Source organism: Herpailurus yagouaroundi, unplaced genomic scaffold (assembly GCF_014898765.1).
Source record: "Herpailurus yagouaroundi ecotype Mexico unplaced genomic scaffold, PumYag 221, whole genome shotgun sequence".
Lineage (NCBI taxonomy): Eukaryota > Metazoa > Chordata > Mammalia > Carnivora > Felidae > Herpailurus > Herpailurus yagouaroundi.
Window position 1 is genome coordinate 12,113,647 of NW_024412452.1, and position 17,332 is coordinate 12,130,978.

Below are 17,332 nucleotides of genomic sequence, written 5' to 3' on the forward strand. Positions count from 1 at the left end.
CAGTGGCCTGCTTGGCCCTTGAGCACTTCCAACACCTTCATGCTCTTGCCAGGAGCTCTATTCCTCCTGTAGATCCATGGGTCACTTCTTCACCTCCTTCAAGTCTTGACTCAAATGCAATCTGCTTTATCCACCACCACCATATTTTAAATGACCACCTCTTCCCCCAGCAAATCTTATCCCCTCTTCCTTGCTTTTTCTCCCCAGCAACCATCACCATCTGACATTACATATATTTTACTTAGGTATTAGTTTGTTGTGTCTCCTTCCCCATGAGGGCAGAGATCTTTAGCTTTTTTAACACTATATCCCCAGTACTTAGAACACTGCCTGGCACATATTTTGAGTTCAGTAAATATTTGACAAATATGTGAATGCCTGAATAGCGGGAATGAAGGAGGATCTTTGGCTTTTAAATTTCCAAAGGAAGATAACATTGTTATTAAAAAAAAAATAGGTTTAAGAGGATGTTTTGTCCAGCCAGTTTTCCCATACTCTGCAGAGGAGATGAAAGTGTAGAGGAGGAGTGGAAGAAAGAACTAGAGATTTGTGATAGTTTCGATAAGGCATCCCCACACCTGGACCCCAGGTTAGCTCTGAAGTTTATATGGAAGAGACCCCTCCTTAACTTCAGGGATCTGGTAAAGGGAGGCCCAGAAGTTTCCAGAAGCATTGGAACATGAGGCACTTGGCGGAGATGGCTGCATGGGCGTCATGAGAGAGAGAGGCACGGAGCCCTCAGCATTTCCTGTAGACCCCAGAGTATCACGAAACAGGTACCAAATTGTAACGTGTCCCCCAGAAGGGCTTGAAAATTGGTCGAGAGAGAGAGCCAGGGGATCTGAAAGGGTCTTGTGCCCAAGAGAATAAGCTATTGTCTGTGTGGTCCATGCACCCAGAAATCAGTGGGCCTATAGATACAGGGCAGACACATACTGGTGACCAGGGGACCCTGTCTATGGAGGCCATGACATTATGGAAGCTCAACCCAGAATGTAGCTGCCTCCAAGGGTAAGGACAAGGAGGAAAAACCCAAAACTGACTCAGCTTAAACCTGAACTATTGAAGGACACCAGGGCTTTTCTGCCATCAGGAAAAATATGGGCTTAAAAAGGAGATTACGTTGAATTACAGAAAAACAAAGTTATGTTTTTAAACACACTCACAGACGTGACTTGAAAATACCATTCCTGCTATTTCACTAATTTGTCTTCTGATAGAGTTATTTCAAGTCCACTTCTTCCTTCTCTTCCAGCCTTTACCCTGATGTGTCAAAGCCAACCAACCCTCTGATGTCAGTGGAATCCCAGAATCCAAAACTCCAAAAGAGTAACCGCCATATGTTCTCAGATTCCAAGTGTGCTCTTGACCTCATTTTGCAACAGCTAAGCATCCCGTCTTGGAACATGGCAAACAGGAGAAACAAATGCAAAAGGCTTGATTGCTAAGTGTCATCTCAGGCTTTTGCAAGCAGTCTGGCCGTTAAAACTTTATATCCCCATGCCCAAGGTTCAAGGCCCCTCATCATTCAGCCAGCCAAGCAAGTAAGTCTGATCAAGGCACGGACTGGCAGTCTCTCCAATTTCAGCTAATAGCCAGCATTCAGTTCCTGAGCAACCAGAGCTTTGTAACAAAGACATGCTTCTCTGGGCTTGATCCAGTGTAATGGGTACCCTAATCCCTCTGAAGACCCAAATCAGCACAGCACATTCTGAACATTTAACCTCCCATTTTCATTCAGTGGGCCGAACACATTTCATGAATATAGACAGCGAAATTGACAACAATAATTCTAAGCCTGCCTTTCTGTGAAGTGAGGAAAACTGAAAGGGGGAGGGGGAGGTCTCACTGGTGTTCTCTCCCAGGATGACCAGTTGAGTCAAACAGAAAAATTCCTGGTCAAATCCATTTATCACCGAAGTTGTAATGTTAAACTTTGCTTGGGTCACTATATGGAACTACCCATACCCACCTCTAAAACAGAAGTCTTTTTTTTTTTTAATAGTTTTAAGCAGGCCTTCATTGCCTATGGTTGACCCCTAGACTGGGTTGAAAGTGATTTCTCTCTTAGCATAAATCATTATCATCAAGATGGTAATAATGGAACCCAACACTGGGGTTACTGCGAGGCTGTGAGTCAAAGTCTGCAAAGAGACTTTATGACCTATAAAGTTTACCATGAAAAATATCCTTGTTGATACAGCCAACATCCCCAATACCACTGCCCCAAAACTCAACATCTGCATCACTAGAATAATGATATGATGCCTCTAATTTTTTAATTAATGTCCTAAGTTTTGAGCAACTGAGACTATTTTCTCATGCACACACAAATACAAACACAGACGTAACACACAACCACTTATGTACATATAGACAGACAAACCCCCAGACATGCAAGCACCCTGATTTCAAACCTGCCACACCCCATACATACTAAACCTCTCATGCCCCCCCAAACCACACAAACATATGCCCACAGCCAGCTACCATGTTGATTCAGCAGAACTCCACATACTCATCACAAAATCACTTAATTATTTCCACAAGTGGAACACTAGGCTTTCAACCTCTTGTTCACACTCCCTGTAGTCCTGCCTCCGTGTCTGTCGTAGAGATCATTATTCCACTTATTCTCACTTCAAGCTGGACCAGCAGAGGTGGGAGGGAAGGGAAGACCTTTAACCAAAATGCTGAATTGTTTCCAAAAGGCCCAGTGAGTAAGTGTGCCCGAAATCTAGCAAAGTCAAGCAGATGGTGAGCAGAGAAGGGTCAGGGCCTGATAATTTGACTATTGGCCTGTTCCAGATGGGAGACACAAGTGGAATGGAAAACCTCTGGGGAATTCTAGCTTACTAGCCCTCTCCCGACCCTGGCGTCTACGGTAGATAAGATACATGAGCTCATGACTTGGTCCTCCAGGGACAGTATGACCACATATACCCACGCAGGAAGCCTAGAGGAATGGGGATCTATCCAGCAGGGTGAATAAAAGAAGGTCCCATCAGAGTCCTCTAACCTCTGAAGAAAGCAATGAGACATCACTAATTCAGGATTTGTGATGATTCCAATAGGGCCTGGGCAAAAGCTTTCCCTATCTTCTTCATTCTGCTTATGTAGATGGTTTTGCTTAGCAAGAGTTCCAGCAATCTACTTAAGAGAAAAACTATTTTTGAAGGCTTTCCCAGGACTGCTGAAGCATTCATCAAACTACAGACACTAATCTTAGCTATCTTAAATTCAATTTTAAAAGTATTTTGGGGGAGCCTACTATGTGCCAAAGTCAACCTACTTTCTAGTTACTGTGTGCATTTTCATACACAAAATCACATTACTTTTCAAATATTTCCTATTTTGAACTTGCTGCTACTTCAGTCTGGTTTCCGCAGCCCTCGGTCAATGTAAGAGAGGTGTTAAAGACCCTGGGTTGGTTAATAAGCTTCAGTGAGTATACTTGGGGGATTTTTACTCAGCCATGAGCACTGTACCAAGTTCTAAGCACTGTCCTGACCCAGACTAGGGGGCAGGAGGGGACAGGGACAGGACAGTCAGGGGTAGGAAAGCATATAATTAGACCTCAGAGAGAACTTCTTGTCCTGCAGATTTCCACAGAAAGCTGAGCATTTTTTCTCTGAGAAGCGATGAACCCCTTTTCTCTGGACGGGAAAACAGGTCCCCCATGGACCAGGGGAAAGACCTTTTGGGAAAAGAGGAGTATGGTGGGGTGGAGGCAGAGACAAGGAGGGCTGGTTGAAGGGGCTGGGGCCTCCTCCTGCCTGATGAGGCCCTGGAGTTTGCCAGACAAGTTTCACCCCGGGCTGTCCCCCCTGCAGTGTGCACCGAGGGAGGAGGGGCGCACCCCCGAGGAGACCACAGGAATGCCAAGCAGGGGAAAGGCGCCCGGAGCCAAGGGCTCCGGCAACGAGGATCCAATATCGGCGGGTGACTCCAGCCCCCGTAACAGGAGAGACCGTAAAGTATGTGCTCTGCTTCCCAACCAGCAAACACAGCAAATAACCAATTACTCCAAATAGCTAACAGATTTCGGCTCTGATTTCCCTCCCCTTGCCTCCCCTGTGCCTTCACTTGTCATTTGATGGGCGATTTGTATTTGCTCTGAGAAAATGAGAGAAGGAATGACTCACAAAGGAAGGTCCAGATTACACGCAGTGACAGGCATCAAACCTCCCTCATCAGAACTAATGGGAGTGGGGGGAGGCCAGGCTGCACTGGCAACACATCTGAACCGGAGATATTTTTAAAGAAGTACAGTTTTGTACTTTCGAGCACATACAGTAATTCTTGCTAAACCAATATTGCCAAATACATGTCCTCAGGAAACCTACTTTAAAGAGAGGAGAAGTATCTTCCTAATTAGCACATCTGCTAGATACCAAAGTATAGGTAAAACCATTCGTGTTATTAAAGTTAAAATACTCCCCCTCGAACTCTCAAGTTCAAAGGTGCAACCGTGAGGTTCTGAGACAAACTGCCTCGGATGCCTTCTGGAAATGCTTCCTCACTTGGGAGCCACACCCTGTAATTGATTCCTTTGCTCAGAAAACCTTTGCTTCAAAGTCTTTGGATAAATTGTTGTCAGTATTCATGAGCTGCAATGAGGCATTCCCCCAAAACTTGGAATGAAGGGAAATAGGGCTGCCCTCGGAGAATTAGACCGTGAAATCAATGCATAGTGGTTCAGAGCAAGGACAGGCAAAATCACCTCAAAGCAGAAGAGTGGCTCTTACACTAAGCCTTAACCCTAAATGGGTAGGCTGTATTAATACAACCCGAGAAAGAAAGTGAAAACAAGGAATTGGCCAGGCCTGGAAGTACAAGAGAACGAAGGGTTGGCTGTTGACAGTTGTTCACATCAGCACCCTCAGGGGATGGTCCCGACCTTTGGAGATAGATGGATCTGTCCATCTTGGTCAGCTGCTGCTAAATTGCAAGTCACAGAACCCATCTCTCCTCATTCTGATTCTTTACTCATCTCCAATCACAATTTGGCTTCCCAACTGCTGAACCTATAAGATACCACAGGCTGGACCACAATCCAAGGTCATGTCCCATGGGCAGAAGTATTTCTCACTATAAACTCATAAACTGGCAACCTCAGTTTGAGGCTTGAATAATAAGTATCCAGCCCAAAGAAAATGGGCTCATCAGGTGTCTGAACCACAAGGTTGAGGATCCACTCACAAGACTGTTGACACCTCCCTAAAGAACACCCCTGTCTTGTGGGCCTGGCGGGAGAGGGTCAGCTCTCCTTTACTTCAGAAACTCCTTACGGTAGCAGGTAGGAGCCGAGAGGCAAGGACCTTGGCCCTGACCTAGCTAGTTAACACCTCGCTGCCACAACAAACATAGAAAACAAGCCCTTCAGTCCCATGGAAAAGCCTCTGATCCTGCTTTCCTTCTTGCTTCTCCTATCCTGCTGGATTCCTAATTGGCAAGGTAAAGATACAGCAACCTTAGACTGTTCTCTTCTCCCTTTTATAAAAGTTTGAAATTAGAAATGGGGCCCATGCACTAATGGACAGAACCATCTGGGCTCCCAGTACGTGAAGCAAGGACTTCTCTCTGTAAGGACAGATAGAAAGAAGAGGATAAGGTTCAAAGGAAGGGGAGCAACATGAGGACTAAGGCAAGGGTTATCTTAATGAATTGAGTAAAAAGACAGAAGGAAACCAAAGACTACCTTATGTTCATAGAAAGTCTCAGGAGGATACAAGAAGTTAGAGCATGCAGTCCTGAAGGAAATAGAACCTGCATGGAGACAAATAGGACTGTCAAAAATAAAACTATAATAAAGACATTGATTTCTAGCAAAATGACACACAAGAAGGCCAGAGAAACTCACTAAGTAAGAACACCTAAATTAACAGATAAGAAATCTTTAAAATCCTTTTTAAATGCATGCTAGAGCTGATGGGAAGGTAAAGAAAATCCATGGGGGCAGATGAGGAAGCAAAACCGCAGAGAAATAAGGAGCCAAAATGCAAACTAACTGTGGGGCTCAAGAAGCCCAAGCTGAACATTTAGTTTTAGTGACTCTGGGTTTGTCACATTTTCAGGCATCTGGTAAAGTAAATGCATACCCTCTGCAAAAGAATGCTAACTTTCATCCAGGCCTCAAAGAACTCTCAGATAAAGTTCCAAGGAACATGAGTTCACAATCAAAAATAGTGCAACATGTAAGGAATAAGGCACCATGAGCAAGAGTCAGCTAGAAACACCAACTGCATATCAGACCTAATGGGACAGATACAGAAAACAGAATTGTCAGAAATAGGACTTTAAAAAAAAAAAAAAAACACTGTTTACAAAAACAAAAGACATTAGAAATTGTGGCAAAAGAATAAGAGACTCAAAAATAAACAAGCCAGTTGCAGGGGGTGGCAGGGGGAAGAACTTCTTGAGATAAAAATATAATACTTAAAATTAGAAACTCAATAGATACGGTTAAAATAAGCCTTTAAAAATTTTTTTAATGTTATGTATTCTTGAGAGAGAGACAGAGCCTGAGCGGGGGAGGGGCAGAGACAGAGAGGGAGACACAGAATCTGAAACAGGCTCCAGGCTCTGAGCTGTCAGCACAGAGCCTGATGCTGGGCTCGAACTCAGGAATGGTAAGATCATGACCTGAGCTGAAGTCAAGACACTTAACCAACTGAGCCACCCAGGTGCCCCTAAACATGAGCCTTTAAAAGCAGCTAAAGACTTAGTGAACTTGAAGATCTATCTTCAGAAATTAGCCAGAGGGCAACACAAGAAAAAAGTGATATGAAAGAAAGTTGAACTAACATGGAGAACAGAGAAGGTCCATTGTAGATCTAATCAGAGTTCCAGAAGGAAATGATAGAGAAAATGGGAAATACGTAACATTTAAAGAGATAGTGATTGAAAACTATATAGAACTAATTAAAACAAAACAAAACAAAAAACATTTCTCAGATTTAGGTTTAGGAAGAAAACAGAAAAATGGAAGCAAAAAGATAATAGTATCTTCAAAGTGCTGACAGAAAATAAGTGTCAGTAAAACCAGTATTTCCAAAATAAGGATGAAATAAAAATATTTTCAAGCAATAATTTAAAAGTGAGAACATTTACAATGAACTAATCCTAATTATAAGAATTTCTATAAGCTCTACTTTAGGTAGAAAGATGATCCCAAAAGGAAGAAGACTGACCTACAAAACAAAGTAGCAAATATGGGTATAACTAAAATGAAATAGGTTACTTTTAAAACTGATATTGTTTTGGGGCACCTGGGTGGCTCAGTCAGTTAAGCATCCAACATCAGCTCAGGTCATGATCTCGTGGTTTGTGAGTTCAAGCCCCGTCTATGCTGACAGCTAAGAGCCTGGAACCTGCTTCGAATTCTGTGTCTCCCAATCTCTCTCTGCCCCTCCCCTGCTCACGCACTCTCTCTCTCAAAAATAAATATTTTTAAAAATAATAAAATAAATAAAAATAAAAATGGTATTATTTTTAAAATGTCATTTACAGTTAGAACTAAAATATTGAACAGAAGTTTGTAAATTTGTGTGTGACTGGAATTAAAGCATTCTAAGTTCCTTGTAATATTCTGACGGAAGCTATAAATGTTTTTTTTTTAATTTTTTTTTCAACGTTTATTTATTTTTGGGACAGAGAGAGACAGAGCATGAACGGGGGAGGGGCAGAGAGAGAGGGAGACACAGAATCGGAAACAGGCTCCAGGCTCTGAGCCATCAGCCCAGAGCCCGACGCGGGGCTCGAACTCACAGACCGTGAGATCGTGACCTGGCTGAAGTCGGACGCTTAACCGACTGCGCCACCCAGGCGCCCCTATAAATGTTAATTAGACTTAGAATTTGCTACGTTGACTATGCATGATAAAGTTTCTATACTAATCACGAAAGGAATAGAAACAGTGTATAGTTTTGAAACTGAAAAGGGAAGAAAGAATGTGGGGTGGGGAAGTAATCTTTCAATCCAAAAAAGAAAAAAAAAAATGAGGGGGAAAACGGGCAGGATGAATAAAGACAAAAAATAAGATGGCAGAAATAAAGCCAAATATATCAATAAACACAATTAATAATTGGACTCAACTCACCAGTTAAGAAAACATATTGCCAGAACACACGAAAGATAAAACAGAATCCATCTATTTCCTGTTTACCAAAGAGACAGCTAAAAGATAACGTCACAGAAGAGTTGAAAGTAAAACAATAGAAAAAGGTATACTAGGAAAATACTGGCCAAAAGGAAGCTGGTGTGGCCTATATTAACATGAAAAAAACACTCTCATTAGGAGATATTTTAAAAGGCAAAGGGCCAGAGGTTCACTAGGTATTATTAAAAGATTCAATTTGTGGTGCCTGGGTGGCTCAGTTGGTTAAGCGTCCGACTTCGGCTCAGGTCATGATCTCACTGTTTGTGAGTTTGAGCCCTGCATGGGGCTCTGTGCTGACAGCTCAGAGCCTGGAGCCTGCTTTGGATTCTGTCTCCTTCTCTCTCTGCCCCTCCCCACGTGTGCTCTGTTTCTCTGTCTCTCAAAAATAAATAAATGTAAAAAAAAAAAAAAAAATTTTTTTTTTTTAAGATTCAATTTTCTAGTAAGATATAAGAATTCTACCTGTTTGTGGCTAATAACACAGCATCAAATATATAAAGGAAAAGTAGGCAGGATCATAAGGAGAAAATGAGAAATATCAAATCAAAGCAGGCTGTTCAATTATACCTCTCTCAGAAATTAATGAATGACACATATAAAACTCAGAATAAAAATAGATTTAAGTAACACAATTAACAATGGTGCCTGGGTGACTCAGTCGGTTAAGCGTTTGACTCGGTTTCAGCTCTGGTAATGATCTCACGGTTTCATGAGTTTGGGCCCCACGTCGGGCTCTGTGCTGGCAACACGGAGCTTGCTTGTGATCCTCTCTCTCTCCCTCTCTCTCTGTCCCTCCCCAACTCACACCGTCTCTGCCTCCCTCAAATAAAGAAATAAACTTAAAAAAAAAACAACAACACAATTAACAAGTCTGATCCAAATGGACATGTTATATGTAAAACACATTTATAGAATAGACATTCTTTCCACACACACACAGGACAATTACCAAAAAATGATCTTGTAATAGACCACAAAGTAAGTATCAAGAAACATAACATACAGACCCCATTCTCTGAACCATAGCACAGGTAAACTGAAACCAGCAACAAAGAGATAACTTAAAACATAAGCTAGGAACTTCTACTTTTAAGCAATGCAGGTGTCAAAAATAAATATAGCGAAAATCAGTAAACACTGAACTGGAAAACTAGAAAATAACAACAACAACAACAACAACAACAAAAAAAAAACAGTCATCAAAACCTGTGGGATGCATAAAACAGTACTTAGAGGGAATTTTATAGTCTCAAATGTTTATATTAGAAAAGAAGAAAGTTTAAAAATCGATGAACTAGACATAGCACTTAAGAGGTTAAGAATAAAATAACCCTCTCCCAAAAATAAAAGGAAGGAAATGATAAAGAAATTAATAAACTAGAAAACAAGGAAACAATAGAATATCAACAGAGCTAAAAATTGGTTCTTTGAAAAGATTTTTTAAAAATCTGACAAATTCTGGCAAGAATAATAAAATAAAACCTTAGGAATTAAAAGGAACATAAATAAAAGAAGGAAAAAATTAAAAAAGTAAAAGGTTATTGTGAGACATGGTATGTCGATAATTTTTAGGAGGAAATGGATAAATTCCTATAAAATATAAATCACCAAAAGTGACTCACATAGAAAAAGAAAACCTCAAAGGTCCTATAAACATTTCTTCACATTCTATCAGCAATTTAAAATATCCCCAGGAAAAATACTTAGTCTAGACAGCTTTAGAAATGCATCTACCAAACATTTAGGCAACAGATAATGTCAGTCTTTGTCAAGAGACTAGAAAAAGAGCATGTATGCCCCCAAGTCATTTTTTAAGATTAGTATTATGTAGCTGCCAAAACCTGAAAAAAACAGTATCAGAAAAAGAAACTTCAAGCCATTATCACTCACAATAATTGATGCAAGAAAATTTCCTAAATATTTGCAAACTGAACCAGCAATGCACAAACAAAATAATAACGCTAATGATAATGATAATAATAATAATAATGTATTGTGACCAGGATAGATTGTTTCAGAAATGCAAAGTTGTTTCAGCAATTAAAAAAAAAAATCCTATTAATGTAATTCACCACATTAATAGATTAAAGGAACACCACATTTACAGATCAAACAAATTATATAAACACCTCAACAGATACATAAAGAACATGCAATAATGTTTCACATCATTCATGATAAAAACTCTTAGCTAACTGGTAATCATTCACCTGAAACACCAGTGGTATAACATAAAAATATTCACTTTTAAATTAGAGCAGATAAGAATACTCTCTATTATCAGTTACATAGAATATTGAATTGAATGTCCTTGCCAGTGCAATAAGGAAATAATAAAGAGAAAAAGAAATTGAAAGTACACAGAAGAATAAAAACTGTGATTAATCACACATTATATGACCAACTACACAGAAAACCCAGAAAAATTATCCAATCAGTGGGATTAATAAGAGAATTTAGCAAAGTTTCTGAATATAATGTCAGCATATGAGAATAAATTTCATTTATATACAAGCAAAAAATTATTAGATAATATACCTTTAAAATCCAAGTAAAAATACAATCAAGCATACAATTACTAGAACTAAAATCTAATAAAAGTTGTACCACACTTTTTTGGGAAAAAAATATAAAATTTATAGAAAAACATTAAAGAATACCTAAATAAATGGAGAGAGATCATATCCATGTTTAAAAGACAATATTATAAAAATGCTTTCCCCAAATTGATCCAAAAATTCCCTCAATCACAAATCACAACAGAAGCCGACAAGCTGACTGTAAAATTGACATGGAAAAAAATAATAATAAAATAAAATAAAGAAAATTGAGATGGAAAAAGCAAAGGACAAGAATAGCAACGACACTCTTAAAAAATGAGTGAGGTAGAATATTTCCTTTACCAGGTATGAAGCCTTGTTATAAAGCTATAGTAAATAAGACAGAGGAGTATTAGTGCAGGGAAAGACCAATGGAACAGAATAGATAGCCACAAACCAACCCACACTTTTATGGAAACCTGATATATGACACAATTGTCATTACAGATCAAGAAAGGATAGGTCATTCTGTGATGACAGGAATTCACCGGTTATCTACATGGGAAAAAATAAAAAGAAATCCAATCTCTACTTCACACTTTGCACATAACACAAATCAATGCCAGATGGAATAAGGACTTAAGTATGAAATAAGCAAGATTTCAGAACTTTAGAATTGTGAGGACAAAATGCAGACTAATATCCCCTTTTGAAAAGAAAATTTAAACAAGGCAGAGAGGGAAGGAAGGAGGGAGCAAGGGAAAGATGAAGTAATAGCCCAAGAGATCCAAAATATAAATGACAGGAATTTCAGAGGAAGAGGGCTTAAAAATGACTAGAAATTAAGGAAACTAACCGAATAGCAGAATTTTTGAAGAGCTGATTCTTTGGATGAAAAACAACCATAAAAGTAAAAAAGATAAGTAACATAAATCACAAAATTAGGAATGAAGATGAAAACGGGACAGATACAGAAATGTTTTTTCTTTTATTGTAGTAATAAATACAAAGCCACGGTAATGTAATAAGCAATATCTGGGGACATCAAGCTACCAAACTGACAGGAGTAGAGAGTGATCAAAAACTCCCCTTCCCAAAAAGGTCCTGGGCCCAGTTTTATAAAGAAGTGCAGGGTAGTAGATGCATTTTACAATTATATAAGGTATGCATTCCTGAAAATCTAGAATGCAAAATTCACGTAACAGCACCATTTTCAAGAAGAAATAAGTATCCTACCTATCAGCTATACCATAAATACAATTTGCTTGGCTGCCACCTTTTAAATTACATGACTGTTAGTCATTTTTCACGTTTAGGTTGATTCATATTACTAGACATTTTGTACATAAAACAAGACTATTAAATGTTTACATCATGAAATTGCCAACATGCATAATTCAGATTCATAGAGTGGCTTTAGTGTATTTTCAAACCTTTAAGAAACAGTAATTCCCATGCCATAGAAACTGTTCAAGAGCACAGAAAATGAGAACACCTCAAAAAAGTATTTATGAAACTTATAATTCTGATGTCAAAACCTAACAAACACCACTTAAAAGTAACACTTATTGGGGCGCCTGGGTGGCTCAGTCGGTTAAGCGTCCCATTTCGGCTCAGGTCATGATCTCACGGTCCGTGAGTTCAAGCCCCGCGACGGGCTCTGTGCTGACAGCTCAGAGCCTGGAGCCTGTTTCACATTCTGTGTCTCCCTTTCTCTCTGACCCTCCCCCGTTCATGCTCTGTCTCTCTCTGTCTCAAGAATAAATAAACGTTAAAAAAAAATTAAAAGTAACACTTATTAATAGACATACAAAAATACTAAATAAGTAAGAGCAAATCTAACTCATAATATAGACTAGAAGTTCTTTCAAACTTGCCCTTACCGAGGATCAACAAACACTATGCTTTCCCCCTGCTAACAGTGTAAGGTGCAAAGCCAGCTGAGAGCCTGCAGCTAACCTAGTATGCCCACTTACAGCACCCACCAGGGCGCTGCGTGCTTAAGAGTCACTGTGCTGGTTCCCAAACCTGTTTATGCCGTTGTACTAACAGGGTAATTAGATCAGTAAGTCAATATTACAAAAACATATAAAAATTGAATTTAAGGGGCATGTGGGTGGTTCAGTCAGTTAAGTGTCCAACTTCAGCTCAGGTCATGATCTCAAGGTTTGTGGGTTCAAACCCCACATTGGGCTCTGTGCAGACAGCTCAGAGCCTGGAGCCTGCTTCAGATTCTGTGTCTCCCTCTCTCTCTGCCCCTCCCTGCTCACGCTCTGTCTCTTTCTCTCTCTCTCTCAAAAACAAATATTTAAAAAAAAAATCCTTTTTAAGAAAAGCCATCTATTCTAGAATATGAGTTTAATGATTTTCTAACTCATGAAAATTAAGTATGAGTGAGATTCTTTTTGAAGTTTTTATTCAAATTCCAGTTAGTAAGTATACAGTAAAATATTAGTTTCAGGTGCACAATACAGTGATTCAATCAGTGAATTTAATTAAATAGGTGGTGGGGGGTAAGGAGTACACCTGTTGTGATGAGCACTCAATGTCGTATGAAAGTGTTGAATCATTAGTGGGATTTTTTTAACGGAAGGTATGGGAAGGAGGAATCTTAAATTTTTAGAAGGATTCCACAGTCTGGTTTTTCTGCAGGTATCATTAAAATCTCACCAAACTTTAATAAACCTACAGGAAAAATCATAGATAATGCATTTTGGATGTGGCTTATACCAGGAGAATGACAGGACGACACTCTAATAGCAGATCCAGATGGAAGGAGGCCTTGCCACATGTCAAATGATTAGCATGGGAAGATACACAGATAGGGTCAGAAATAAAATGTTTATGGTGTGTACGCATGAATTTTAATCAGTCCCATTCAATCACCTTTTTCAATTAGCCAACCAACTACCTGTCGTGATTGCATCGGATCAGAGAACTTCAATTATAGGAAATTATAATACCATGACCAACTGACCGATTCAGATTTATCCCAGGAATGCACGAAAATTATACATCATATTAATGGAACAATATCCAACAAAATAATCATCTTGATAAATGCCAAACAGCAGTGGATAAAGTTAAACTCCTATACCTAATTTTTAAACTATTAACAAACTAATAGTAAAGGGCACAACCTTGGCAAAATCAAGAATATCTATCTTAAATTACCAATCATTATCATAACTAATGGAAAAATGGTAGAAGCTTTTCATTAGAATCAGTAACTACATATGTTTGCTCACTAGCATCGCAATTATCAAATGTTATTCTGGAAACAGGAAGAAGGTATACTTATTAGAGAGATAGTGACATATTTATTGCTGTTTGAAGAAAACAATCTTACCTGCCTGGAAAATCCAACAGAATCAATGAACAACTCTCAGGATTGATAAAGGAGCTCACTAAAGAGCATGTTTCAAAGTATACATACAAAATATTGTTTCCCTATATTCCAATAATAAATAGCTAGACCCAATCATTTTTTTAAAAAGATATTCCCTGTAGGGAATAAACAAAGGCTATAAAATGCCAAGGATTAAATGTAACACAAAATGGGCTAAAACTATCTAAAGTAAACAAAAATAACTCCTCTAAGAAACAAAATATAATACACAAGTGGAAATTAAAACTAAAATTAAATGGGGTGACTGGGTGGCTCAGTCGGTTGAACATCCAACTTTGGTTCGTCATGATCTCTCACTTCGTGGGTTCAAGCCCCTCGTGGGGCTCTGTGCTGACAGCTCAGAGTCTGCAGCCTGCTTTGGATTCTGTGTCTCCCTCTCCCTCTGCCCCTCCCCTGCTCACTCTCTCTTGCTCTCTCTCTCTTAAAAATAAATAAATGTTAAAAAATTTTTTAATTAAAAAAATTAAATGTCCAATGATATGGGAGTGGTAAAACTTTATGGATGGCTATATAATGGGATTACATGAGCCATGTTTTTAAAGAATATAAAGATATGGAAAAACATTCATGATATACTTTTAAGTAAAAGAAAGTGCAGATTACAATATGATTCCAAATTTGTTTTTAGACAAAAGTATGCACACATGCATAAAAGATATCTAAAAACGTGAGCACATCAAAATCTTTTTTTGTAATTTTTTTGAAGTTTATTTATTTTGAGAGACAGAGAAAGAGAGTGGGGGGGCAGAGAGAGAGAGAATTCCAGCAGGTTCCGCACCGTCAGTGTGAAGGCCCGTGAGGGGCTTGAACTCCTGAACCGTGAGATCATGACCTGAGCCAAAACCCAGAATTGGACGCTTAACCAACTGAGCTACCCAGGTGCCCCATGAGTACATCAAAATCTTAACTGTGATTATCTCCAACTGGTAGGAATACAGGTGGTTTTCACTTTCTGCTTTGCACTCTTTTGTTTTCTATATTTTCCACAATGGGTACATCAGAAAAAATTTAAAAAATATATTGCCTCTTCCTAGAAATCCATAAGATGCCTACTACAGGAATCCCTCCCCCTGACAGCATGAACAGAATTTAACGATGGGCGGGTTCCATCTCTTAGGACTCCCCCAGCAGCTCAGGAGCTGCTCTGGCCCTCAGCATGGGACTTCATGAGTACAGGGTGAAGGCTAAACGCCCAAGTCATCTTCCTGGAGGGACCCATGACCCCCCAAGATGACACCAAGGAAATCAGCCCAGCTGTAGACTGTGGGCCCCAGCATACTTCTTAGAATCTGCTCAAGACAACCAGGGTTCCTCAGTCACACTTTCATGCCTCTGGGAGGGGCAGAGAAAATCAACCTGCCATTGCCCACAGAAGCTTCTCGTGTCCTGTTTTCCGGCGGTCAGGATCTAATTTAGAGACTTCCCTGTTTCCACTGGCCCTTGTGATCCCAACCAACCCTCTAGCCCTCATGCAGGTAAACAGGATTAAGGTAAATCCCAAGATGCACTAAGAGATAACTCAGGGATGTCTGTTTCTGAGAACCTTCCCTGAGCTTGCCCCCCACCTTCCACCACTACACAGGGCAGGTAACTGTTTTCTGCTGGGTCTCAGGAAATACAGTCGACACTTGACCAACATGGGCTTGAACTATATGGGTCCACCAACACACAGATTTTTTTCAGTGAATACAGTACATACAGTACTGTAAATGTATTTTCTCTCCCTTATGATTTTTCTAACATCATTTTCTTTTCTCTACCTTAGTTTATTGTAAGATATATGTACAATAATATACAGTATATAATACATTTAACATACAAAATATGTTATGTTATGACTATTTATGTTATCAGTAAGGCTTCTGGTCAACAGTAGGCTATTAGTTCAGGTTTTTGAGGGGTTAAAAGTTACCGAATTTTCTACTGTGTGGGGGCTGGTGTCCCTAACCCCCACATTGTGCAAGGGTCAAATGTACTTCCTTTCTTCCCTTCCCACTCTCCTTCCTCTGTTCCCTTCCTTAACTCCCTACCCCTGCCCCCAGCCCCCCAGGGAAATCAAAGAGCCCACAAATAGGTAAACAATACATACATGAGGACTGGATGGAGAGGATGCCATGTTAGTGGGGGCAGAGCCCGACAGACCATCTGCAAGCTACAAATTAAACACTCTGGTTAGCAACAGGGTTAGAGAAACCACTTCAGGGAAGACTGGACAGCCCCCAAGGACGTAGAGCTCTCCATCCAGGGAGGCTGCAAAAGTTGTGGAAGAAACATGTGTTTTGGAGTTGGATAAGACTGGGTCCAAATCCTGGCCCCATTGCTTTATCAGCTGCATGACCCTGGTCAAGCCCCCTGACCTCTCTGAGTCGGCATCTCCATCCAGAGAATGGGCACAAAGCCCAGCTCATAGGGCAGCAACGAGTATGGAGGAGATGCAAGCCGCACACACCCAGCACAGGTGAGGCACTCGGAAGGGGCTCAGCCAATGCCTGTCTCTTGCCCGCATTCTCACTACCCTTGGCACCACTGACTCAATGCCTTCCCTGCCTTTCAAACTTCCCCATCTCATACGTGCTCCAAGCTCCCCATCATCCCTGGTGGTTTCTTCTAACAGCTGAACTACACCAACCCCTGCTTGGGCATGGTTCCTAAGCTAGTACCTGTTTCTGAGTCTTTTCTATTCAAGGACAAGAACCAGGGCATCATACGGCTTCCCCGAAGCCTATATAAGGGGGGGCTTTATGAGTCTTATAGTCCAACATGCCATTGCTATATTAAAGAGAACTTTCTGCATCCTCTTCTGGCTTTGGATCCTTGTCTGGAATCTTCTGGTACTGTGACTCAATACTTTATTGTGTGAATCCGTGGGTTACAGGGCCCAGAGGGCCTCAGGGGTCAGGACTGGAGACAAGTGACCACTACAATGGTCCCAGAGAAGGTGATGGGGTTCTGGGTGGATGAGTATTAGTCTAGGTAGACAAAGATAGGAGATGCTTTTCAGGCAGAGAGGATAACAAGTGCAAAGGAGCAGGGGCGCCTGGGTGGCTCAGTTGGTTAAGCATCTGACTCTTGATTCCGGCTTAGGTCATGATCTCTCAGTTCATGAGTTCGAGCCCTGCATTGGACTCTGCACTGACAACGCAGAGCCTGCTTGGGATTCTCTCCTTACCTCTCTCTCTGCCCTATCCCCACTTGCACTAGCTCTCTCTATCTATCTATCTC

At 40.3% G+C, this 17,332-nt stretch overlaps 1 protein-coding gene across 25 annotated transcripts in view; it reads right to left on the reverse strand.

The window, feature by feature from the left end:
* DYSF (dysferlin) overlaps positions 1 to 17,332 on the reverse strand; it is a 229,155-nt gene that overhangs the window by 43,889 nt on the left and 167,934 nt on the right. For 16 of the 25 annotated variants that reach the window (XM_040458557.1, XM_040458576.1, XM_040458572.1 and 13 more), the window contains one exon: positions 16,200 to 16,262. The exons of the other annotated variants lie outside the window; for them this stretch is intronic. In XM_040458557.1, coding sequence (XP_040314491.1) covers positions 16,200 to 16,262 — 63 coding nt within the window. The remainder of the gene's footprint in view (positions 1 to 16,199; positions 16,263 to 17,332) is intronic. 25 annotated transcript variants of the gene reach the window in all.